This window comes from Diabrotica virgifera, chromosome 7, assembly GCF_917563875.1.
Source record: "Diabrotica virgifera virgifera chromosome 7, PGI_DIABVI_V3a".
NCBI classification, from domain to species: domain Eukaryota; kingdom Metazoa; phylum Arthropoda; class Insecta; order Coleoptera; family Chrysomelidae; genus Diabrotica; species Diabrotica virgifera.
In genome coordinates this window covers 67,574,403-67,595,078 of record NC_065449.1, presented here as the reverse complement: position 1 = coordinate 67,595,078, position 20,676 = coordinate 67,574,403, and the positions used below count along the sequence as shown (strand labels likewise).

General features: G+C 33.3%; 1 protein-coding gene across 1 annotated transcript; it reads left to right on the top strand.

Moving 5' to 3' along the window:
- Window positions 1-197: 197 nt before the first annotated feature.
- On the top strand, window positions 198-20,285 carry LOC114325207 (pseudouridylate synthase TRUB2, mitochondrial). Its single transcript, XM_028273207.2, has 3 exons — window positions 198-724; window positions 11,099-11,288; window positions 19,730-20,285. The coding sequence occupies exons 1-3, from the start codon at window positions 396-398 to the stop codon at window positions 20,207-20,209; spliced, it is 999 nt and encodes a 332-aa protein (XP_028129008.1). The 5' UTR covers window positions 198-395; the 3' UTR covers window positions 20,210-20,285.
- The last annotated feature ends 391 nt before the right edge of the window (window positions 20,286-20,676 follow it).

Genomic DNA, 20,676 nt, shown 5'->3' with positions numbered 1-20,676 from the left:
TATAACTTCGCACGACCACGCAACTCGAAACACAAGTACGCAAACACGGTTGCGTGAAGCGTGGCTCGCAATCGTGAAATTTACGAGACTTGCTCGACCTGTAGATTCTTGTGACTTAACCGGTCTACCATTAGATGTTGCCAAGTTTCAACTTCATGGCTTGTTAAGTAAAGGTGGCTGTGGTTGGAACAAACCTTAAACATCAAAAACTCAAAAATAAGAAGAAATGAAAAGTTAACATAAGAAATAAAGACATAAGAAATAAAGAAGAAATAAAAACATAACCGTAAAAGTTTGAAGGCACTCTTTGTTTTGTGTACTTTTGCATAAATTTTAATTATTATTAGTGTTTATTATGGTCTTTTACAACTTTCCTTAGAAAACACAGTTAAGCTATGATGAAGGCAGACGCTTCTCTTTTGTGGAACGCACTAAGAGGAATTATTTGCGTCTACAAACCGGCAGAAGTATCAGTAAGATCTCTTAGAAGTAAGCTTATACATAAATTGTGTAAAGACTTAAGCGAATTAGATGTAAAGCTTAGAGTACCTGCGTTAAGTTCTGATTCTTGTTCAAATAGTTCGCTTATTCCCGATTCCACTGATCACTCAATCCAACAACAGCAGTCTGTAACTTCTTTAATGCTTAGAGATGTAGAAACGTCATTAACTTTTGATACTGGAAATGTGGATTTAAGTCACCACCCGTTAGTAGTCGGACCAAGGTAATAATTATGATTTTTAAATGGTGTGTATATTAACTGTTTTATTCGTTCTCTGGATTAACTCTTTATAGAAGTTAAGACTAATTTTAATAGTTTTATTTTAATTAAAATACAAATGTATTGTTACAAACTTATCCGTCATTCCAAAACTTAATAACATCTTATAAAAGTCAATAGTCAAAAGGAACTATTCTTTTTTATAATCTTGTTTAAGGTAGGTAATACAACATCCCCCTTCAAGATGATACATCTTCAACATAACTACTGACTAGTCTTCACGATAGCGTAAAGGTCTGATAACCGCTCTCCCAGAGCACGTTGTATTCTTACTCTGCTCAATATTAAATGGTCCATCAGTTTTCGTTGGCGTTGGAAGTCGTACAGGCGTTTTGGGTTGAGTTGGGTGACTTTCCACTTCCTGACTACCTTTCTCAATGTTTGTTGGTCTTTGGGATGTTAGTTGTTGAGTAGTCGGTGTAGTTTCTGGAGTCGAATTTGTTTGTTGAATCCCTGGCAGTTGTTTCAATACTCCATCGGGGATACTGATTCAGATTCGGTACTGCTTAGATATGGAGCAGGGATCAGATGAAAACGGTTTCTCCTTATGGTGCTTATGGCGGTCTTAACTATGTATGATCTTGGATTAACTTCGTTAATGATTTCACCATATCGTTTCAGGTCTGTGATCCATACAAAATCACCAATTTGAAGTCGACTCAAATTCTTCGGTCCATGTTTTCCATCATATAATTTTTTATATTTCGAGCGGTACTTCCTCTCCGCGCTTACTAGCTTTTTTGATGATTTAAATTCAGCTAATGCGATTGATGGTAGATTATCTCTCAATTTTCTTCCAAACATCATTTTGGATGGACTGAATCCGTTCTCTAGTGGTGTGTTTCGATAGGACAGAAGTGCTATCTCTATGTTGTTCTTATTCTTCTTTATTAAGGTTTTTGCGACTTTTACAGCAGCTTCTGCTCCGCCATTTGCTTGGTGGAATTGTGGGCTACTTCTCGATGTAGAGAACCCCCATTCTCTTGCGAACTGTTGGAACTCTGATGTTTCAACAGCATGAAATTGTGTTCCAGTGTCAGAACAAACCAACTGTGGTATACCATATCTTGCAAATATTGTTTTGCAGATGTTTATTACTTCCTGTGATCTCATGTTCTGAACAGGAAGTACTTCAAAAAATCTGGAATAGTTATCAGTTAAGACGATATACCATTTTCCTTCAGTTTTAAAAAGGTCCATTGATATCACTTGCCATGGATAATCTGGAAATTTACCTGGCAATAAAGGTTCATGATGGTTTGTCGAGTTTTGAATACAGATAGGACAAGATCTTACTTTGGCTTCTATCTCTTGAGAAATTCCTGGCCACCACATCGTTCCCAGAGCATGACGACGAGTTTTAGTTATTCCAAAGTGGCCAGCGTGCAATTTTTCCAACATCATTGCCCTGAGCTCACATGGAATGATCATACGGTTTCATCTAAGAAGGATACCATCCACAACTGATAGTTCATGACGTACTGGGTAGTATGGTTTAACATCACCTGATAATGCAGACTTGTGAGGCCAGTCTCCCATTATGTAGTTCTTCAGTTGATTACAGGTTTGATCATTGCTTTGTGAGTTAGCAACTTGTGTTACATTCTTGTCAGATGTGTGAATACCTGCAAGAGTGACTCCATGAATGAAGGCATCGATTTCTTCTTCTAATTCTTTGTCATCTTCTGAAGGTATGGGTTTACGAGATAAAGTATCAGCAATATATAAATTTTTCCCTGGGGTATATACAATATTGTAGTCATAACGCATCATGCGCATTCTAAACCTTTGAAGTCTTGGGGACAGATCATCGAGATGCTTAGTTTTAAATATTTGTATAAGTGGCTTGTGATCGGTCTCTATGGTATATTGTTTTCCTATCAGAAAACTCTTTAGTCGATCGCTTGCCCAGGTCAGAGCTAGTGCTTCTCTTTCTATGTTTGCATAATTTTGTTCAGCTGGAGTCAAAGTCCTCGAGATGTATGCTACAGGTTTCTTATGACCACCTTCAACTTGAAGTAATACAGCTCCCAGTCCTTTGGTAGAAGCGTCACTGGATAGGATTGTAGGTTTATTTGCATCATACATTGTTAAACAAGGTGCTGATATAAGCAATTCTTTTATTTTCTGGAACGCCTCTTTTTGTGCTTGGCCCCATAGAAATGCAAACTAAACTTGTAATTGATTGCATAATCTCACTCCTTTTAGGGATAAATTTCGCTAGGAATGTTACAGTACCCATAAGGCGTTGAACTTCCTTGACATTTTTTGGTGCTTCCATGTCTACAATTGCTTTCACCTTGTCTGGATCTGGTGCTACCCCATCCTTCGACAACACAAATCCCAAGAAATCGATTTTCTGCTTACAGAATTCAGTTTTGCCCTTATTCAAGGTTATATGTGCTTTTTTGATTCTCTCGAGCACTTTTCTTAGGCGGTCATCGTGTTCCTCTTTTGTGTTTCCCCAAACCAGCACATCATCCATATGGACTAGATATTTTTTGCTCCTTCAAGGACTCGTGACATTCTTTTCTGGAATTCCTCTGGTGCCGATGTAATGCCGAAAGGTAATTTCTGGAATTTAAATCTTCCAAGTGGGGTTAAAAAGGTTGTGTAGTCTCTTGATTCTTCGGCTAAATTAAGTTGCCAGAATCCATGATTTGCATCAAGTTTGCTAAAGTATTTAGCCCCTCTAATCTCTGCAAGTTGTAGCTCTACTACGGGAATTGGGTGAAACTGACGTTTGACACTTTTATTTAATCTTGACAGATCGACACAGATATGGACCCCTTTTCCTCCTTTCTTTATGTTTACTACCATTGGGGCACACCATTCGGTCACATGATCTACAGGAACAATGACACCATTTCTCTGCATTTCTTCCAAAGCTTCCTTTACTTGGTCTCTCAATGGAACTGGAACAGTTCTTGGTACAGAAATAGCATATGGTTCAGCATTTTCCTTTATTTCAATTTTGTATTCACCCTCCATATTGCCTAGTCCTTGGAATAATGATGAGTATTCTGTGACCCAATTTGTCTCAGTGTTTATAGAATAAATTCTTTTTACTAAATATAAGCCTTGGCATGCTTTCCTACTCAACAATGGGACATCAATCTCTTCAGAGATAAATACATTTTCTGTAATTTTCCCTATTTTTATATTTTAGTTTTAATTTTACTGTACCTAGTATTTTGAATCTTTCTTGCTTTTTTGCACTAAATACTTTATTCGAAGATTCATTTAGAGGTAGTTCATTTATTACATTACTCAGCACTTGGACAGGTACCATTGTTACATCAGCAGCAGTATCCAGTTTGAATGTGATAGGTTCAAGCATTCTCTCTTTGCAGCTTACTTGTAGTTTTTGTGTCCACACATTCCTGTCATCACTCGCTTTAATTTCATGTACATAAGAGTTTTCGTCACTATCAGGCTCTGAATCTTGCTGAATGGCATGTACATTTTTGTTTTTGGACTTTTTATTTTTATAACACATCTTGCTGTAGTGTCCTTCATTTTTGCATGTACCACTGTACCACATTTAGCATTTTTTGCAGGACAGTTTGCTAATTTATCATGCCAATCATATCCACATCTAGGGCATTTTTTCGTTTTCTCACCTTTACTTGACTGTTGGCAATTTTGGGGCTTCTGTGATTTTTTGTAAGTTGATTGTTCTCTTATAGCAGAAACATTTGGTTCATTTAGGTTTTGTTTTTGACGGATCAGCTCTTCATGTTGTCTTAGACAGGTTACAGCTTTTTCGAGAGTAAGTGCAGCATCAAGTTGCAGTTTGTCACTTATGCTTGTATCTCTCATTCCGATAATCAACACTAATAAAACCATATCATTGTTTAAAGTCCCCCAATCACATGTTTTTGATAGACTATGTAAGTCAGTAATAAATTTCTCTGCAGTATCACTCCCTTGCTTATGATTTAGGAATTTGGCCCTTTCATAGATAATATTTCTACGGGGTATAAAATAATCTTCAAATTGTTTTAATGTCCCATCATATGTAGTTGGAACTGGTGAAAATGATGAGAATATTTCTTCAGCTCTTACCCCCATATTATAAATTAACACATCAATTTGTTTTCCATCAGATGCTTTATCAAGGCCACACCCTCGTCTAAAACGCTGAAAACGGTTTTTCCATTGTGCCCAATCACTTGGATGGAAATTAAATGATTCGGGAGGTGATAAAGTGAGGTTTATCTACAGTGATTCTTGAACTGGAACGTTATCAGGCATTTTTTTTTCAATTGATGCTTAACTGTGCTGTTTTCGTACTTTGTATTTTTGTACTAACCAACCTCTAAATTTTTCGAGTTTTCTCATCCGTATTTTTACAAATCAGCTGCCACCATGTTTTATTCGTTCTCTGGATTAACTCTTTATAGAAGTTAAGACTAATTTTAATAGTTTCATTTTAATTAAAATACAAATGTATTGTTACAAACTTATCCGTCATTCCAAAACTTAATAACATCTTATAAAAGTCAATAGTCAAAAGGAACTCTTCTTTTTTATAATCTTGTTTAAGGTAGGTAATACAACATTAACTAACGAACTGTCAATACTGATGGAATGGCCTGTTCCATTCAAACAATGAAGCGAGATTGCGGTCAACATACAAGAGAGAGGTCCTAGGGAGAGACAGAGCTCGTCAGGGAAAAAACGTGAGGATTTGAATTGCAAAGTATACCGATTTTCAAGATTAAAATAAGTTTAAAATTAATTTGAGTAGCTGAAACGGGATAAACGCCTTGTATTATTAGATGTATTGAGTAATTATTATTATTATTCTAAAGAAAACACCAATTTTGAGAAATATAAATATATTTCAATATAATAGAAATACATATGCTTTATTGTCACTGAAAATTTTACATGCTTATGTTTTTGAACTCTCAGCTTCTTTTGCTATTGAAGATGTTGCTGCGGGGTTATCTATCGAGACAACAGTAGTTTTTGAAAACAGTACTTGAGTCATATCTTGCAAAGATCTGATGCTATGTTGTGTGGAACTTACAAAATTTTCGAGATTTGTAATCCGATCATTGGAACTCTCTTCTTCATTAAATGTGTATCATTTAATGACAATGTCAAATCAACAAAACAGTCTCTAAGTACATAGTATAAATCTAAGTACATATAAACTATAAATATATTCCTGCAACTACCACTATCAATTAAAAGCAAAATAACAAATCTAAACTTTGTTTAGGAAAGATGCCGATTATCTTCCCTCATTCCCTGACTAGCGCTCTCTTATTCTAGCCGCACTCAATTCACTTCGTGTCCATTCCATCAGTATCGACAGTTCATTGATATTAACACTGTTTTGTATATTGCATTGCTCGTATTACATCAACAAATCATCTTTTTCCAACAAATCTGTACAAAAAATTGATCTTAAACATTAGGGATAAAATATAGTTGTTCCATTTTATCTTTGTCCAATGTCATGCTTTAAATTTTCAAATGAGTTAAATCAAAACATTAAGTGAAACATGCGTCGACGATGAGCAATATCATTGATATACAGTGATGAGCGCACTAATAACCGGCTAAATAACGTAAAAGATGGAAAACATAATATATGTTATTAAATAAAAAGGGATGAAACTAGTAGAGGTGAAAATTATCGATAGGAACCTATAAAAATTTACTTTACATTATATAGTTTCCCACCTTTAGACATCTTCCTCTTCTATCTTTTCTCCTTCCTAAGGATGTAGTGGCGTCATGTAAGTCGTTTGACTATTTCTGTCCAATTCTCTCTCTCCTGCGCGTGTTGTTTTGCTTCGGAGAATGAGTAACCAGTCATGTCCTTTATTTGGTCCGACCACTGCAAGACATATTGGAGGACTATGACAACTGTCACAGTGACAGGAGAATTTTATAAAATTCTCCGTGACAGTTGTCATACTCCTCCGATACCTCTAAAGGTGGGAAACTATGTAATGTAAAGTAAATTTTTATAGGTTCCTATCGATAATTTTCACCTCTATTAGTTTCATCTCTTGTTATTAACATAATGTTTTGTCACAGACGTCTAAAGGTGGGAAACTATGTAATGATCTGTAAATTAATAGGTTCCTATTGATAATTTTACACCTCTACTAGTTTGATCCCTTTTTACTTCACAAGGTATTATGTTTTTCATCTTTTGCATTATTTTGTCGGTTCTTAGCATGCTCATCACTGTATACTGTCAATGTAATAATTAGGAAATGGCTATTATCATGTTGGATGTATTTTATAAAGTTATTTTATTGTTTAATTTTTTTTTCAATATCGAGGAGATTGATTGACTCAACATACAGCTTAAACATTATACTGACTATTACTACGCTTTGTTTTTAAACCAGGAAGAGTAAACTAAAAAGAAAGATTCATACCCAAGAAAGTCACTAGAAAAATCACCAAATACATCTTCTTTTTTGGTTGATCATGTTGGCCTTCAATGGTAGTCCATAAATATTATATTATACTAATACGTTGCTAAAGAGTTCTAAAAACAACTGCTTTTTATATAAAATCAGACTAGAAATCTTAAAATTAAAGGAATAATACAGAAAACACAAAAAATCGCTGATGTAACTTAATAAACTTATGAAATACCAATAGTGTCAAAATTCCATAAATGTCAATAATGTCAAAATTTCGTAATAGTTGGAGTAAACTAGCCTGAGGTTTGATCAATTAAAAACAAGCATTACAGCGTGATAAATTTGAATTACTTCTCCTAGTTTAAAAACAGGGTATAGTACAGAGCATAGTACCTATATAAAGATAAATATAGAACATAAATGAATTAAAAAAAAGTCACAACAACAAAGTTAATATTGTTAAGAAATTTAATGTTACCCAAGATTGAGAAATACATAACCATCGAGTGAATTACATAAAAAACAATTACTATTTTTAATATATCGCGTCTTTGGGGAAACAGTGATGCAAGTGCAAATTTTTCACAAATTGAGTTATCAACACTATGATGTTACTAATACTTGTTGTTATCTGGGGACCCAAAAGTCAGAATTGCAACTCTTTCTGTATTTAACTGAAATATAATATAAAACCAAATAAACTTTATTGATTTATAAAATCAAATAAACAATAAATGCAAATAAAACAATAAACAACAAATGCGTTAATGTCACAGTCACTGAAAATTATAAATGTCAAAATTCATAATAAACAAGGTATCAAAGACATGCCTTATTGTTTATCCTTGTTTAACTTTTGTGATTTCTATGGACAAGTGGCTTAATATTGCAATACTACTTAGTTTCTGGGAGTAAAAACGAGACCGAATATAAAAAGCAATTTGTGAATAATTTCATGCATGGGCAAAGATAGAATTGGAAGAACTATATCATGGCAATTATATAGACTAAACAAGCAGCTAAACAACAGAAATTTAAGCCAAAAAACCAAACTAACAATGCATAGAACACTCATCCTAAGAAGAGTTATGGGCACAGTCTCGGAGAAGGCTTCCAATTATATGAAGTATAAAGAAATAGTACCTAAATGGTGGAGATATAATGTCTTTCATAAAAGTAGGTAGGCATAGATCGGCTGAATATGTGTCAAGAGCAAATGAAAATGACACACCCAGATGAAGCTTATTAGAGATACCAGTAGGAAATAGGAGTAGAGGTAAGCCAAGACTGAGATGGAGGGATGGTGTGGACGAGGATTGGCACAGCAAATTGGCAACAGTTGGCGATGGACAAAAACGACTTGCGAAATAGACTTGGGAAGGTCAAGGCTCAACTAGGGGTGTAGTACCACTGATGATGATGAATTATGTTATGTAGTACTTATAAAGGGTATTGTCTGAACTCCTCCAACTATCTAAGCTGCAGTCTTTCTCTGGTGTATTTGAGGTTTAATGGTGTTATATACTTAATTATCTTACTTCACCTGTTACCATTTTATTGTGGATACGGTATAATAGATTTTTAAATCAGCATCTGTGGTTTTACAGTCTGTTAACTTAATATCTTTTACCCTATATAATTTTTCCTATGAATCTTTTGTAAATGTCAACAGTTAGAATATATGCGTATACAGTGTGTCTACTTGAGTTGGAAACATATGGGAAACTTTTTTATTATTAATTTTACGAAAAAAAGTTATTCTTTATAAAAAGTTCTGCATGCCCCAAAACCTAAGATTCAATTATCAGATATCAAATTTTCTCAATATTATACGAGGTATGTCAAAAAATATGAACTTCGGCTAAGGGTAAAGTACCTTTATTTCTCTCAATATCGAAACTTCTTATTATGAAAAGTTGTTTGGAAATAAAAACCAAGCTCAAATATGTAATTACATGCTTCTAATTGGAAAAAACTATTTTCCAAATTTTTCTCAAATTTATTGATACTAACTTCGTTTTTATTCATTACACATACGATAACTTTTTTATTATTACTTTTACGAAAAAAAGGTATTCTTTATAAAAATCTCTGTATGTCCTAAGACCGAAGATTCAACCAACAGATATGACATTTTATTAATTTTATACGAGTTATGTCAAAAAATATGAATTTCACTCAAGAGTAAAGTACCTTTATTTTTCACAATATTGAAAACGGTTATTAAAAAAGTTGTTTAGAATTAAAAACTATGTGTCAATATGCAATTACATCCTTCTAATTGAAATACTGTGAAATATAAAGGTGCTATAATATTGAGCGAATTTCATATTTTTTGACACACCTCGTATAAAATTAATAAAAGTTGATATATCATGGTTGTGTCTTAGATTTTAGACCATGCAAAGTTTTTTATGAAGAATAACTTTTTTTCGTAAAATGAATAATAAACGAGTTATGATATTTGTAATAATTAAAAACGATGTTGGGTATCCATAAATTTGAGAAAAATATTTTTTTTTCAATAAGAAGCATGTAATTGCATATTTCATCTTAGTTTTTAATTCCAAACAACTTTTTATCATAAGAATTTTCGATATTGAGAGAAATAAAGGTACTTTACCCTTAGCCGAAATTCATATTTTTTGACATACCTCGTATAATATTGAGAAAATTTTATATCTGATAATTGAATCTTAGGTTTTGGGGCATGCAGAACTTTTTATAAAGAATAACTTTTTTTCGTAAACTTAATAATAAAAAAGTTTCCCATATGTTTCCAACTCAAGTAGACACGCTGTATACAATGCATTGATTTAAGGACTCTTGTCTTGGTGCTACTATAGTATGCAGTCTACCATCCATAAATAAGAAGAATTATTATTTTAATTTTACAAATAATCCTTGGTTATATCTCTTATCTCTATTGACTATTTTAGTTGGGAATAAGCCAATGCTGTGGCTCATTCCCAATAATTAAGATAATAAATTGATATGACAAAGTATTAGTTTGTAAAATTAAAATGGTAATTCTTCTGATTTATGCTTTTATTCCCTTGGTAAAGATTCTCTATTCAGGAATATTAACATTGACATAATTATTTATACATTGACATAATGTCCAAGAAAAATTATTTTGAATTAAATTAATTGACAGAAAAAGAAGAATGTATGTAATTTATTTAAATCAAATTACATTCTACCTACTGCTGACAGAAAACAGAAACAAAAGTTTATTTGATAAATAAACATTGTTTGTTGCTTAAATTCAATATTCAACTTACCAAGAGGCAGATGGACGGCAGCTTGAACATTAAAATTAAGCAAAAAGCAATGTTTATTTATCAAAAAAAAATTTTTCTGTTTTGTGACAGCAGTAGAATGTATTTTGAATTAAATAAATTACATACATTCTTCTTTTTGTGTCAATTAATTTATTTAAAAAAAAATTTCTTGGACACACTGTATAAATAATTATGTTAATGTTTATATTACTGAATAGAAAATTGAATAACCTTTCAAATGAGCTAGCACACAACCCCTATTCCCTATTTAAAAATAAGGGGTGAGGGAAGTGGAAGGGAGGGGTTTGACAAATGACAGATGTATGTACCGTAAAAATGTGTCCTCCTTAGATCAAAAATCGACCTGTTTTGTCATTTCCTTAAAATCTAATAAATACTGCCAAATATCGAGGTGGACTGTTTTCTTTGGAACACTCTGTATATTTTTATTTAAGTGGGATTATTATTATACTAATGTCCATTGAGATACATGAAATTTATTTTCCTATTATTGTTAAGACCAAGTTTTTTTTATTCTGTTCAGCGATTTTATTCTTCTGTGTAGATGTTACTTAATTGATTCTGTCTCAAAAATTGTTTGTTAATAACAATTGTATTGTTTATTTTTTAAGGTATTTAGATGAAGATTTAGCAGTAAGTTGGTCAAATTATTTGGGATGGAATACGAGTGGAGTTTTAATTTTTGGATTGAGAGCAGGAACACAGTTTGCCAAATATATTCGAGAAAATCGTTTAACACGAGCATATAGAATAAAAGGTGTTTTTGGAAAAGCCACTGATAATGGACTTAAATCTGGAAAAGTAAGTTTCATTCATTCATTATTTATAAATATTTCAGATTCCATACTGATATTTCCTTTAAACTCTAGAAGTTTTGTTCTATTTTTTCCTCTAGAACATAAAACTTTGGCAAAAAAACTATTTAATCTAAAAATTAAAAATTGTAAAATATGGATGTCGGATGTGAATATTCATCAAAATCAAAAAATGCGAAGGAAAAGCCAAATTCTCACCAGAAAACCCTCTGATGATGAAAACACACTACAGATAATATAAATCAAAGAACATAGTATGACAACACCATAAAAATTGCAGCTGCAGCAAAACATGTGGTTACAAAAAGCTTTCTAATGAAAACATGGTTGACGAAAAAATGATCAACCGTGAATTAAATCTTATTTGAATTTTAATAAGCAAAATGCAATTAATTTTTAAGTTGTTGCTAGTAGTTACAATCCATGAACCTAGAAATAGGTGTAGATTAATTATAAGTACAGTAGAACCCCAATTATCCGTGTGCGGATTATCTGGCTGCGGATTATCCGTGCTATGATTTTCTCTTACTTAAATTGCATTTTTTGTGGTATCAAAATAGCGTTACCGTAAATCACTCGGCGGAAACTCTATATGCCGAGAGGGAAACTCATAATGAAAGATTTATTTTTTTCTGTTACCTTTTTATGGTAGGTACTTATGTATGTATATGTTACAGTTCAAGTTGATTCTCAGTTAGAGTTGACAATTCCTAGTTCGAGTCAACTCCAACTAAAACTAGCAGTTGATTTAAAAAACTTAGTTCAACTTTTACTAGTTGCAGTAGACTCTTACTAGTTTGAGTTAACTATTCCTGGATCGATTCAGTAAATGTAGAGTATACGAGTATAATGTGCTTTTTTGATGAGTGTGCGTCTCTTTGTTTTGTTTTTGTTGTGTTTCAACCAGTGGCGGCTGGTGACTCAAAAATTTGGTAATTCTGCAGTATTTTTTGGTTTTTTTAATTCAATATCTTTTAATCGTTGTATTTTACAACGAGGCTTTTAGTTTGATATTTTACACCATATATTTATTCATTATATATCTATTAAAAAATAATAAAGAACTTACCGATTTTCTTCTTTTCAAATTGAAGATAAATCCAATTATATCAAAAATAGCAATGGTACATTATGGCACACTAGTAATTGTTTTATAGTTTATGTTTTTAGTAGAATTTTATCGATAAATACGCGAAACTAAGGAATGCAAACGAAAAAACACTACAAACAAAATCGCCACAACAATAATTGCATTATAGGGTCTTACGAACTAACTACACACAGAGCCAAATATATTATTTTTTTTTATAAATAAGCTCGATTCGTCGATTTTTTTTTAAAGCAAACTTGTCTATAACTTTTTCATTAAAGTTTGGTATTTCTTTTATAAGTGTTTTTTCTACTGACAACATGGTTAATGCTACAAGTCGGTCTTCAGTCATGGAATTTCTCAAGAATGTTTTAATCCGTTTTAAACTCGAAAAGCACCTTTCAGCTTCTGCCGTACTCATGGGCACTGTAATTAGAATTTGAAGCAGTTTTACAGTTTCTTGAAAAGGCTCTGTTAAATTATTTTCAATTAAAAATTTTAAAAAAGGTATTGCCCCATTAATGTCTCTACAGTCTCTTCTAAAATAAATAACAGATAATTCAGTCTTCAAGCGCTCCCTATCTAAATTTGGATATGACGCGCAAGTCAGGCTTAAATTATCATCTGGGAAATTAGCACAATAATTATCAAATTGCTCAGGATAAAGCAATGAAGTTGCAAGTAGGTGATTTTTAAATGCAAATCTATCATTTGCACAATTTATGATTATATCACAAACTTCGATAGATGCTCTCCGATGATCTACTGGACTGTTATCCTTCCGTAACCTTTTAGTTGGTAATGGTTCAACGCATAAACTAGAACCTTGGTCAATGGTATCATCTATTGAATTTCTAACTGAATTCATGTATCTTTCGAAATCTGTCACCTTTTTATTGATTTCCAAAGGATCCGTTTTAGTCTTTTGAAGGGCATTATACAAAACGTCTACTTGTGGCATTATGCGATGGAAAAATGTTAACCAAAAAACAAAATTTTGATCCACTAGTATTCTTCGAATGGAAGACGCTGAACTACAGACAGCTGCCTTATCAAACGATTCTTCTATTTCTTCCATACATTCGATAAAAGAAGATCGATGTTCAAACACAACATTAACAGTTCGAATATTGAAGTTCCAGCGAGTTGGAGCGCCATGAGGAATTTTCTTTTGGACGATTTTATCTAAAACTGCCACTCGTTGTGGCGAATTTTTAAAAAAGGTAGGGATTTCATTTAAATTTCCAAAAAAAAGTCTAACTTGAGAGTTTTCGGAACAAGCCTTAGACATTATTAAATTTAATTGATGCGCGTAACAGTGTACAAAATGAGCAAATGGATATTTTTCTTTGATTCTGGCTTGAACTCCTGCGTGCTGTCCACACATGACCGCTGCCCCATCATAACTCTGAGCAATTAGTTTATTATTTGAGTTTTCCAGGATAGGATCCAAAACCTTGAAAATGTTTTTGCTTAAAGTATCTGCATTTAATTTTGAAGGTACCAAATATGTCCAAAATCGTTCTACCGGTGCTCCATTTCGACAATATCTAAATACTACAACCATTTGTGATTTTGCTGAAATGTCTGTAGTCTCGTCGGCCATGACAGCTAGATATGGAGATTCCCGAATTTCCTCCAAAATTTTATCCTGGCATAATTCCAACATGCAGTCCAAAATATCATTTTGAATTTCTTTAGAAATGCCCTTAAAAACCGTCGATTCTTCCAAGTGTTGTGCTAAAGTTCTATCCAATTCAGCAGTAAAATTTATGAGGCCGCGAAAAATTCCAGGATTGTCGGATGTTTGTGTCTCGTCGTGTCCCCGAAGCGCCAATTCGAAAACACTACAAAATTTTATGCAGTCTATAATTTTTGAGAGAACTTACCTATTTTTTGTTACAGCTTCATTGAATTTTTGAATATTTATCCAGTATGCAGAACTGTTCTTTAATATTCACGGAGCCTAATAAAGCATATTCCATTTGATTGTGCAAATGATGCTTAGAAGTTTCGTGCTTTTTTATTTTATCACTTAAATGTACTAAGTCTGTTACACCAACTTGCGTCCATGACTTATCACCTCCAAAGAGTACACAAGGAAAACAGAAAAGAGCGTTTTTTCTGTTGCAGCCACATATCCAACTATTTCTCGTATAAATATCGCAATTAAATTGTCGTTTGTAATTTTTCCCTCGGCTTGATCCTTCTTTTTCGATTTTAATATCCGGCAAAGGACGTCCTTTGCATTTTAATTCTAGTTTTTCGTCATAAGAATATTTAAAGAATCTCTTAACATTAATCAAATTATAAATAACATCCATCCTGAACAGCACTTTTATTCTCATATACTTAATATAAATACCGAATTACGTGCAGGACAACTTATTTTAACAGTCGTCGCGTCGCGATCACCGATTATTTAAAATTACAATAAACGTAGGTTTCTACACACTAGTTCGAACTGCGACAAATGCAGCTCAAATATTGCTTTCAGTCGTCGCCTGAAAAGTGTAGGCGAGGGTTGAGCGGGTGTTATCGGGGATATCTTTAACAGTTCACAGCTCGGAGTAGCACCGGTCCGGTCAAATAAGTGGGACTTGCTATCGCCATGAGATGCGACGGACGACAGATTAAAATAAAGGCGGCCATGCACGAAAACCATCTAAATGAATTTAGATTTTATAAGTAGTGATATTTTTTATTTAATTTTCAAAGTAATTTTGTTTGGATTATTTTGGTGGTTCTGCAGCTCCGCAGCACTTATATACCAACCGCCACTGGTTTCAACTACTTATCACGATTTGAACATATCCAGTAACATCTAATTATTTTGACAACGACGTCCGAAGTGGAAGTCGAAACGTTAATAAAATTATTTTTTCAAGGTAAATTGTGGCTTATTTCCCAATTAGAATAGTTAATTCCATTTCACATGTAAATAATTGTAAATAGGGATTGTATTCATTAAAAACGGAAAGGTTGTTCATAATGATATACTGTGGCCTAAAAGATCTAGGCCAAATATGTCAATTTCGAAAATAAAACTAAGCTTAGTTAATAAATCTTCCCAAAATTTTTAAAAATAATATTTTTTGAGAACGATTTCCGGATTGGAAATCTAAACTTCAACCATTAATTCTTTACAAATCGCACCTTTGGGGAGACACTCGCACGTACTTAGGTAAGTGCAAGTTTTTCTCAAATTGAGTTATCAACATTTTGGTATTCCTAATACATACTCGTATTTGTCAGGGGAAACAAAGTCAAAATTGTAACTCTTCCCTATTTCTCTAGCTAGATGACGTGTATACCTCGTCCAATTTACTTACCGTTGCACGTCATCCGCGCCATAGCCTGTGACACGATACCAACACGAAATATTTAGGCGGTGGGTGTGTTCTTTGTTAGAATCAAAATGATTCTAAAGGGGAACACACCTACCGCCTAGATATTTCGTGTTGGTATCGTGTCACAGGCTATGGCGCGGATGACGTGCAACGGTAAGTAAATTGGACGAGGTATATGTCGTTGTTGAATTTCCGTTTTTACCTACTCTCTTGGTACAGCAAAGTCAGATTGTCAGTTGAGCGTGATACATTAGTATTTAATGATAAAATTATGAAATTTTTGTAGAAACAGCGATATATTTGCTAATTTTTGTAGAAACAATGACATATTTGCTAATTTTCTCTCCTTTCCGGCGGCTCTATGAGGGCTCTTATAAGAAAAATCCTAAAAACATCCTTTATATATTATTGTATACGGCAATAACTAAAACCGTGGACAATTACTTTCTCTTGTAATTTGCATCTCATTTTTGGCCTAACTTTCAAAACTTTAAATTCGTTTTCTCAACAATTAACAAATTTGTACTTACGTCAGTGTTTCCCCAAAGGTGCGAAATGTAATTTTCATTTTGTCGTGTCCATATTGACAATGATATATCGAACTCATCTCCAAATGCCAACATTGGACCAAGAAACAAATTCGACATAACATCACCAATACCAACACGGCCAGCATGAGACTTTATGTGGGTCCTTGTATTCTACTCCTCTGCATTCTCCAGGCATACGGTACACTATCAGTAAAAAGGAATGAATTTCGGTATAAATCCTTTATTTTCTTATTTCTTTGGTTATAATTCAGGATCTACATTCTAGTCATGGTGAAGTTACTTTATATAAAAAAAAACACTGTCTCTGCTGACAGGCAAGTACTTACAAGATTCTATTAAAAACTTAGCTTGTGGTGTGAAGGCTTCTTCCGGTGCTGTTCTAGGTTATCCACAGCTCCAGATCTTCTTCGGGAGGCGTTAGGCGGAAGTTTGATGTACGGTGGTTGCCTCCGGAGCTATTTAACTGTTCGTCGAACCCATGGGTGACTGTCTTGAGGAACTGGTACTCTACTACTCACGATGTGGTTACTTTCTGGGTAACATTCTATTCTCTGGGCCAAGACAGACGGTTTAAGGCTAGGGCCACGCCCTTCTCCTGGGTGCCTAGAAGAGAAATCAAGATGTAGATAACCCGCAGCATAAATTTATGAAGGGCCCCTACCACCCAAGTCAACAAAACATTAATATTCCCCACCAGTAGCACAGAAAATCATATAGGTGACTTCTAAAGCAAATAGTAGACCCCAAATGTTTTAATTTAAACACCCCAATTACAAAATACAATTAAATAAATAAATAAAAATGAATTAATTTAATCCCACATATTTCTATAAAATTAACGTAATAAATTAAACTTGAAAATAATTATTATTTAACACAACTGCTGATGCTAATGAATTAGCATTCACGGAAAATAAATAAATACCCCAAAATTATTTTCTTATTGGATGAATCAAATTTACAATACAAATAGGTAAAAATATAAATATATTCTGCAAATTCGAGTTAGTCAATTAATAAAAATATGATCTGAAACCTAAACGATAAAACCACAAAAACAACTTACCAATTAGGTCTGTAGTTACTTGATGCTACCTACTTGGCGGATATTATAGAAATGAACCAAAAAGGAACCAGCCTGGCATTTATGAAAGTAAAATAAATTCAGGTCAGTATCAGCTGATAACGAAAGAGACACTCTTATTGAAATTGGCAAAGTTGAACGTTTTAAAATTACAAAAAATTAATGGCTTGATAAATAATTTTGCTTCGGAATAAAATATCTAGAAATAACGACTACTGGAAATAAACGTTTTAAAATGAAAATGACAATAATATTTTCTCAATAAATACTATTCGACATAATGGAAATAACTTTTCTAATTTAAATTAGGCATCACTAACTTCAATATAAAATTGAAAATGTACATACAGGGTGCACAAAAAGAATATAAATGGACCGACTAATAAATATTTGCTAAAAATGAAAATCAACAGCTACCTGGGAGAACCTCTAAATGCAGAGTGGCTCTTATTAAAATAAATTCTATAAAGTAGCGGGTTTGCACGCTACAATTTAACCAATTAGAACCACGAACCTTGTAAGAAACCAAAAAAATATGTAAATCAAATACAAAGTGAGGAAAATACAAAATGATGCAATCCATATTATGTGGCACATCTCTAAATATAATATTGCAACCAAAATACTTTAAAGCATAACTCAAATTACTAGGAAGTTAGAGCAAGGACACACCAGGCGGCACGCGTCGAATCGACGTCGAGGCAGCGTAAAACACATGGCGCGGTATATCAGCGGCAGCTATGCTACGATTTAAACTATTTGTATTTCGTTGTTGCCAAATTTAGTCGCGTGTTGGCTGCTGTACGATAAGATGTCTGAAAGTTATGACGATTTGTCTTTTGTAATAAATACAAGTGTATTTTATCTTAGATTAAAGAAAAAAAGAAACGCAGATATTGGATACATCCGATCATAAAGGAACGAAATTATAAGGGATTTTATACACATTATATTAACATTAATAAAATAATTATTAGTGAGTATTAAAAAGCCGTGTTCAAGAAATAACACCGTTATGAGGGAAAGCATATCACCTAAGAAAAACTATTTATAACGCTAAGAGGCATTCCATTCTATGCCACTGAGCAAATACAGGTGTTAAATTGATTTAAAAAATTATTCAAATTAAAGCCAAAGTACGTATCGAGAAAGACGAAAACCAGAATATACAAAACCGTAATAAGAGCAACAGCCACCTACGGATGTGAGACATGGGTGCTAAATAAAACAGAAGAAAAAAAGATATAGAGTTGAGAACGGAACGTGCTAAGAGCTATTTTCAGGGGAAAGAATACAGATACAGAAGACGGCTGGCATAGAAGCACCAATCAAGAATTAAGGATGCTTTACAAGGAACCAAGTGTAACAAGATACACAAAGTCATAAAGAATCAGGTGGGCAGGTCATGTCGAGAGGATGGATAAGGGAAGAATGCCAAAGATGGTACTGCACAGAAGACCAGTTGGGACTAGGAGACGAGGTAGACCAAGAGAAAGACGGCAAGAAAGTTTCAGGAAGGTGTAGTATCGATGGAAATTACACACTGGAAAGAGGAGCTGAAAAATAGGATATAGTGGAAAACCATAGTTCAGCAATTTTTACATAGACATAAAATAAAATTATATATAAATTATTAGCATAAACTGTATTATCTAAAATTGTAAATACAAGGCCTGTAGAGCATAATAAATATAATAATAAATAAATAAATAAAATAATAAGTAATAATAAATAAGGTTTTTTTATTATTTTGTTTGAATATTCATCAATGCGCATATCCCAAATAGCTGGTCTCATCTGAATTTTATTAATTAATTTTTCTACATGTGTATTTCCCATCACAAAAACACGATCTGACAACACTCACTACAGAATTCGCTAGAAAACAGCTCAAACGTGTGTGTCATACAACGATAGACGCATTTATGATATGCCGTCGAAGTCATAAAACCGATTGGCGGTGGATGGGTTCCAGGATATGTAGCCAGTAAGCCGCTGCATCGAAAATTTTAAGAGCGTCTGGTGTGTGTTACTGCATCAAAGTATAGTAAGGGATGCGTCGCTGTCGACATCTCAGCGGGGGTTCAGTCGACGTACGCCGCCCCGTCTGTGTTACCTCTTATCTTTTGCTGTATAATACCTTCAAGTGTGGTTATTAAAATTTATCCAAATAATTTAAGTAATTGGAAGTTTTTCACAATCAATGGTTTTTGAAAAAAATACGGATTTTCCATTTTGATACAAGTTACAAGGAATTGAAAACTTTTCCTTTTATTCTCATCCTTTAATTAAGTATGTTTGTGTAAACAATTTTTATTAATTTTTTACTTATACTCTCTATTAAACTTGTAGGTTGTTGAAAGATCCACTTGGAGGTTTATAAAAGAACATCATTTTCAGAAGATTTTATCAGCAATGCAATCGTCCCATCAAATTAAAATGTATGAAATGTGTGGAGTAGACATGCAGTCCCAATTGGCCTACGAGTTAGCCCTAAAAGGACCAATCCGACCAGCAAATTCCAAAATACCAATTATATACGGTTTGAAACTTATCGACTATGAAGGACCAAGTTTTACATTAGAAATTCAGTGTATAAACGAAAATGAACAATATTTAATTAATTTGGTACATGAAATAGGTACACAACTTCACTCGACAGCTCACACCACAGCTTTAAAATGTATTAGGCATTGTTGTTTTAACTTGGATCATGCATTGTTACAAAAACATTGGAATTTAGAGAATATTGTTAATAATATGGATATGTGTAATGGACTATTAAGTGAAAATGAAAAAGTTCTTAGACAGAATAATATAGCATTAGGATAAACATGTTTGTTGGTTTTTATTGTAAATATTGTTTTCTTTTTACGTAGTTTCTTTAACATGTTGATTTTATACTGTTTGTTTAAATTATTTGTCAATTTCCTCCATTGTTTTGTTAATGTAACGTTAATTTCCGAGTGTCAGGGATTTATAGACCAGATATCAGAAAGTCATAATACGAGTAGACCAACATCCATCATCTATCATCTAACCTAAAAGAAGCGGAATATGACAAGGAGGTGTACTATCCCCTTTACTTTTTAATATGTGCTCAGAAGAGATATTTAAAGACGCACTAGAAGACATCAATGAAGGCAATAATAGAACACTGTGAGTAATCTCAAATATGAAGACGATACGACCCAGGCAACCAAATAATGTTTACAAAACGTTGAAAAGACGTCATAATTATTACCAAACCACGTCAGTTTATCACGTTTTTTCGACGTCGAAAGTCACGTGAATCTGTC

Bases quoted from the DNA above. Each gene is read 5' to 3' on its own strand.
- LOC114325207 (XM_028273207.2), top strand. From the start codon at position 396: ATGATGAAGGCAGACGCTTCTCTTTTGTGGAACGCACTAAGAGGAATT. The intron at 725-11,098 runs GTAATAATTATG...TTATTTTTTAAG, and splicing joins CCGTTAGTAGTCGGACCAAG to GTATTTAGATGAAGATTTAG. The intron at 11,289-19,729 runs GTAAGTTTCATT...TTAAACTTGTAG, and splicing joins ATGGACTTAAATCTGGAAAA to GTTGTTGAAAGATCCACTTG.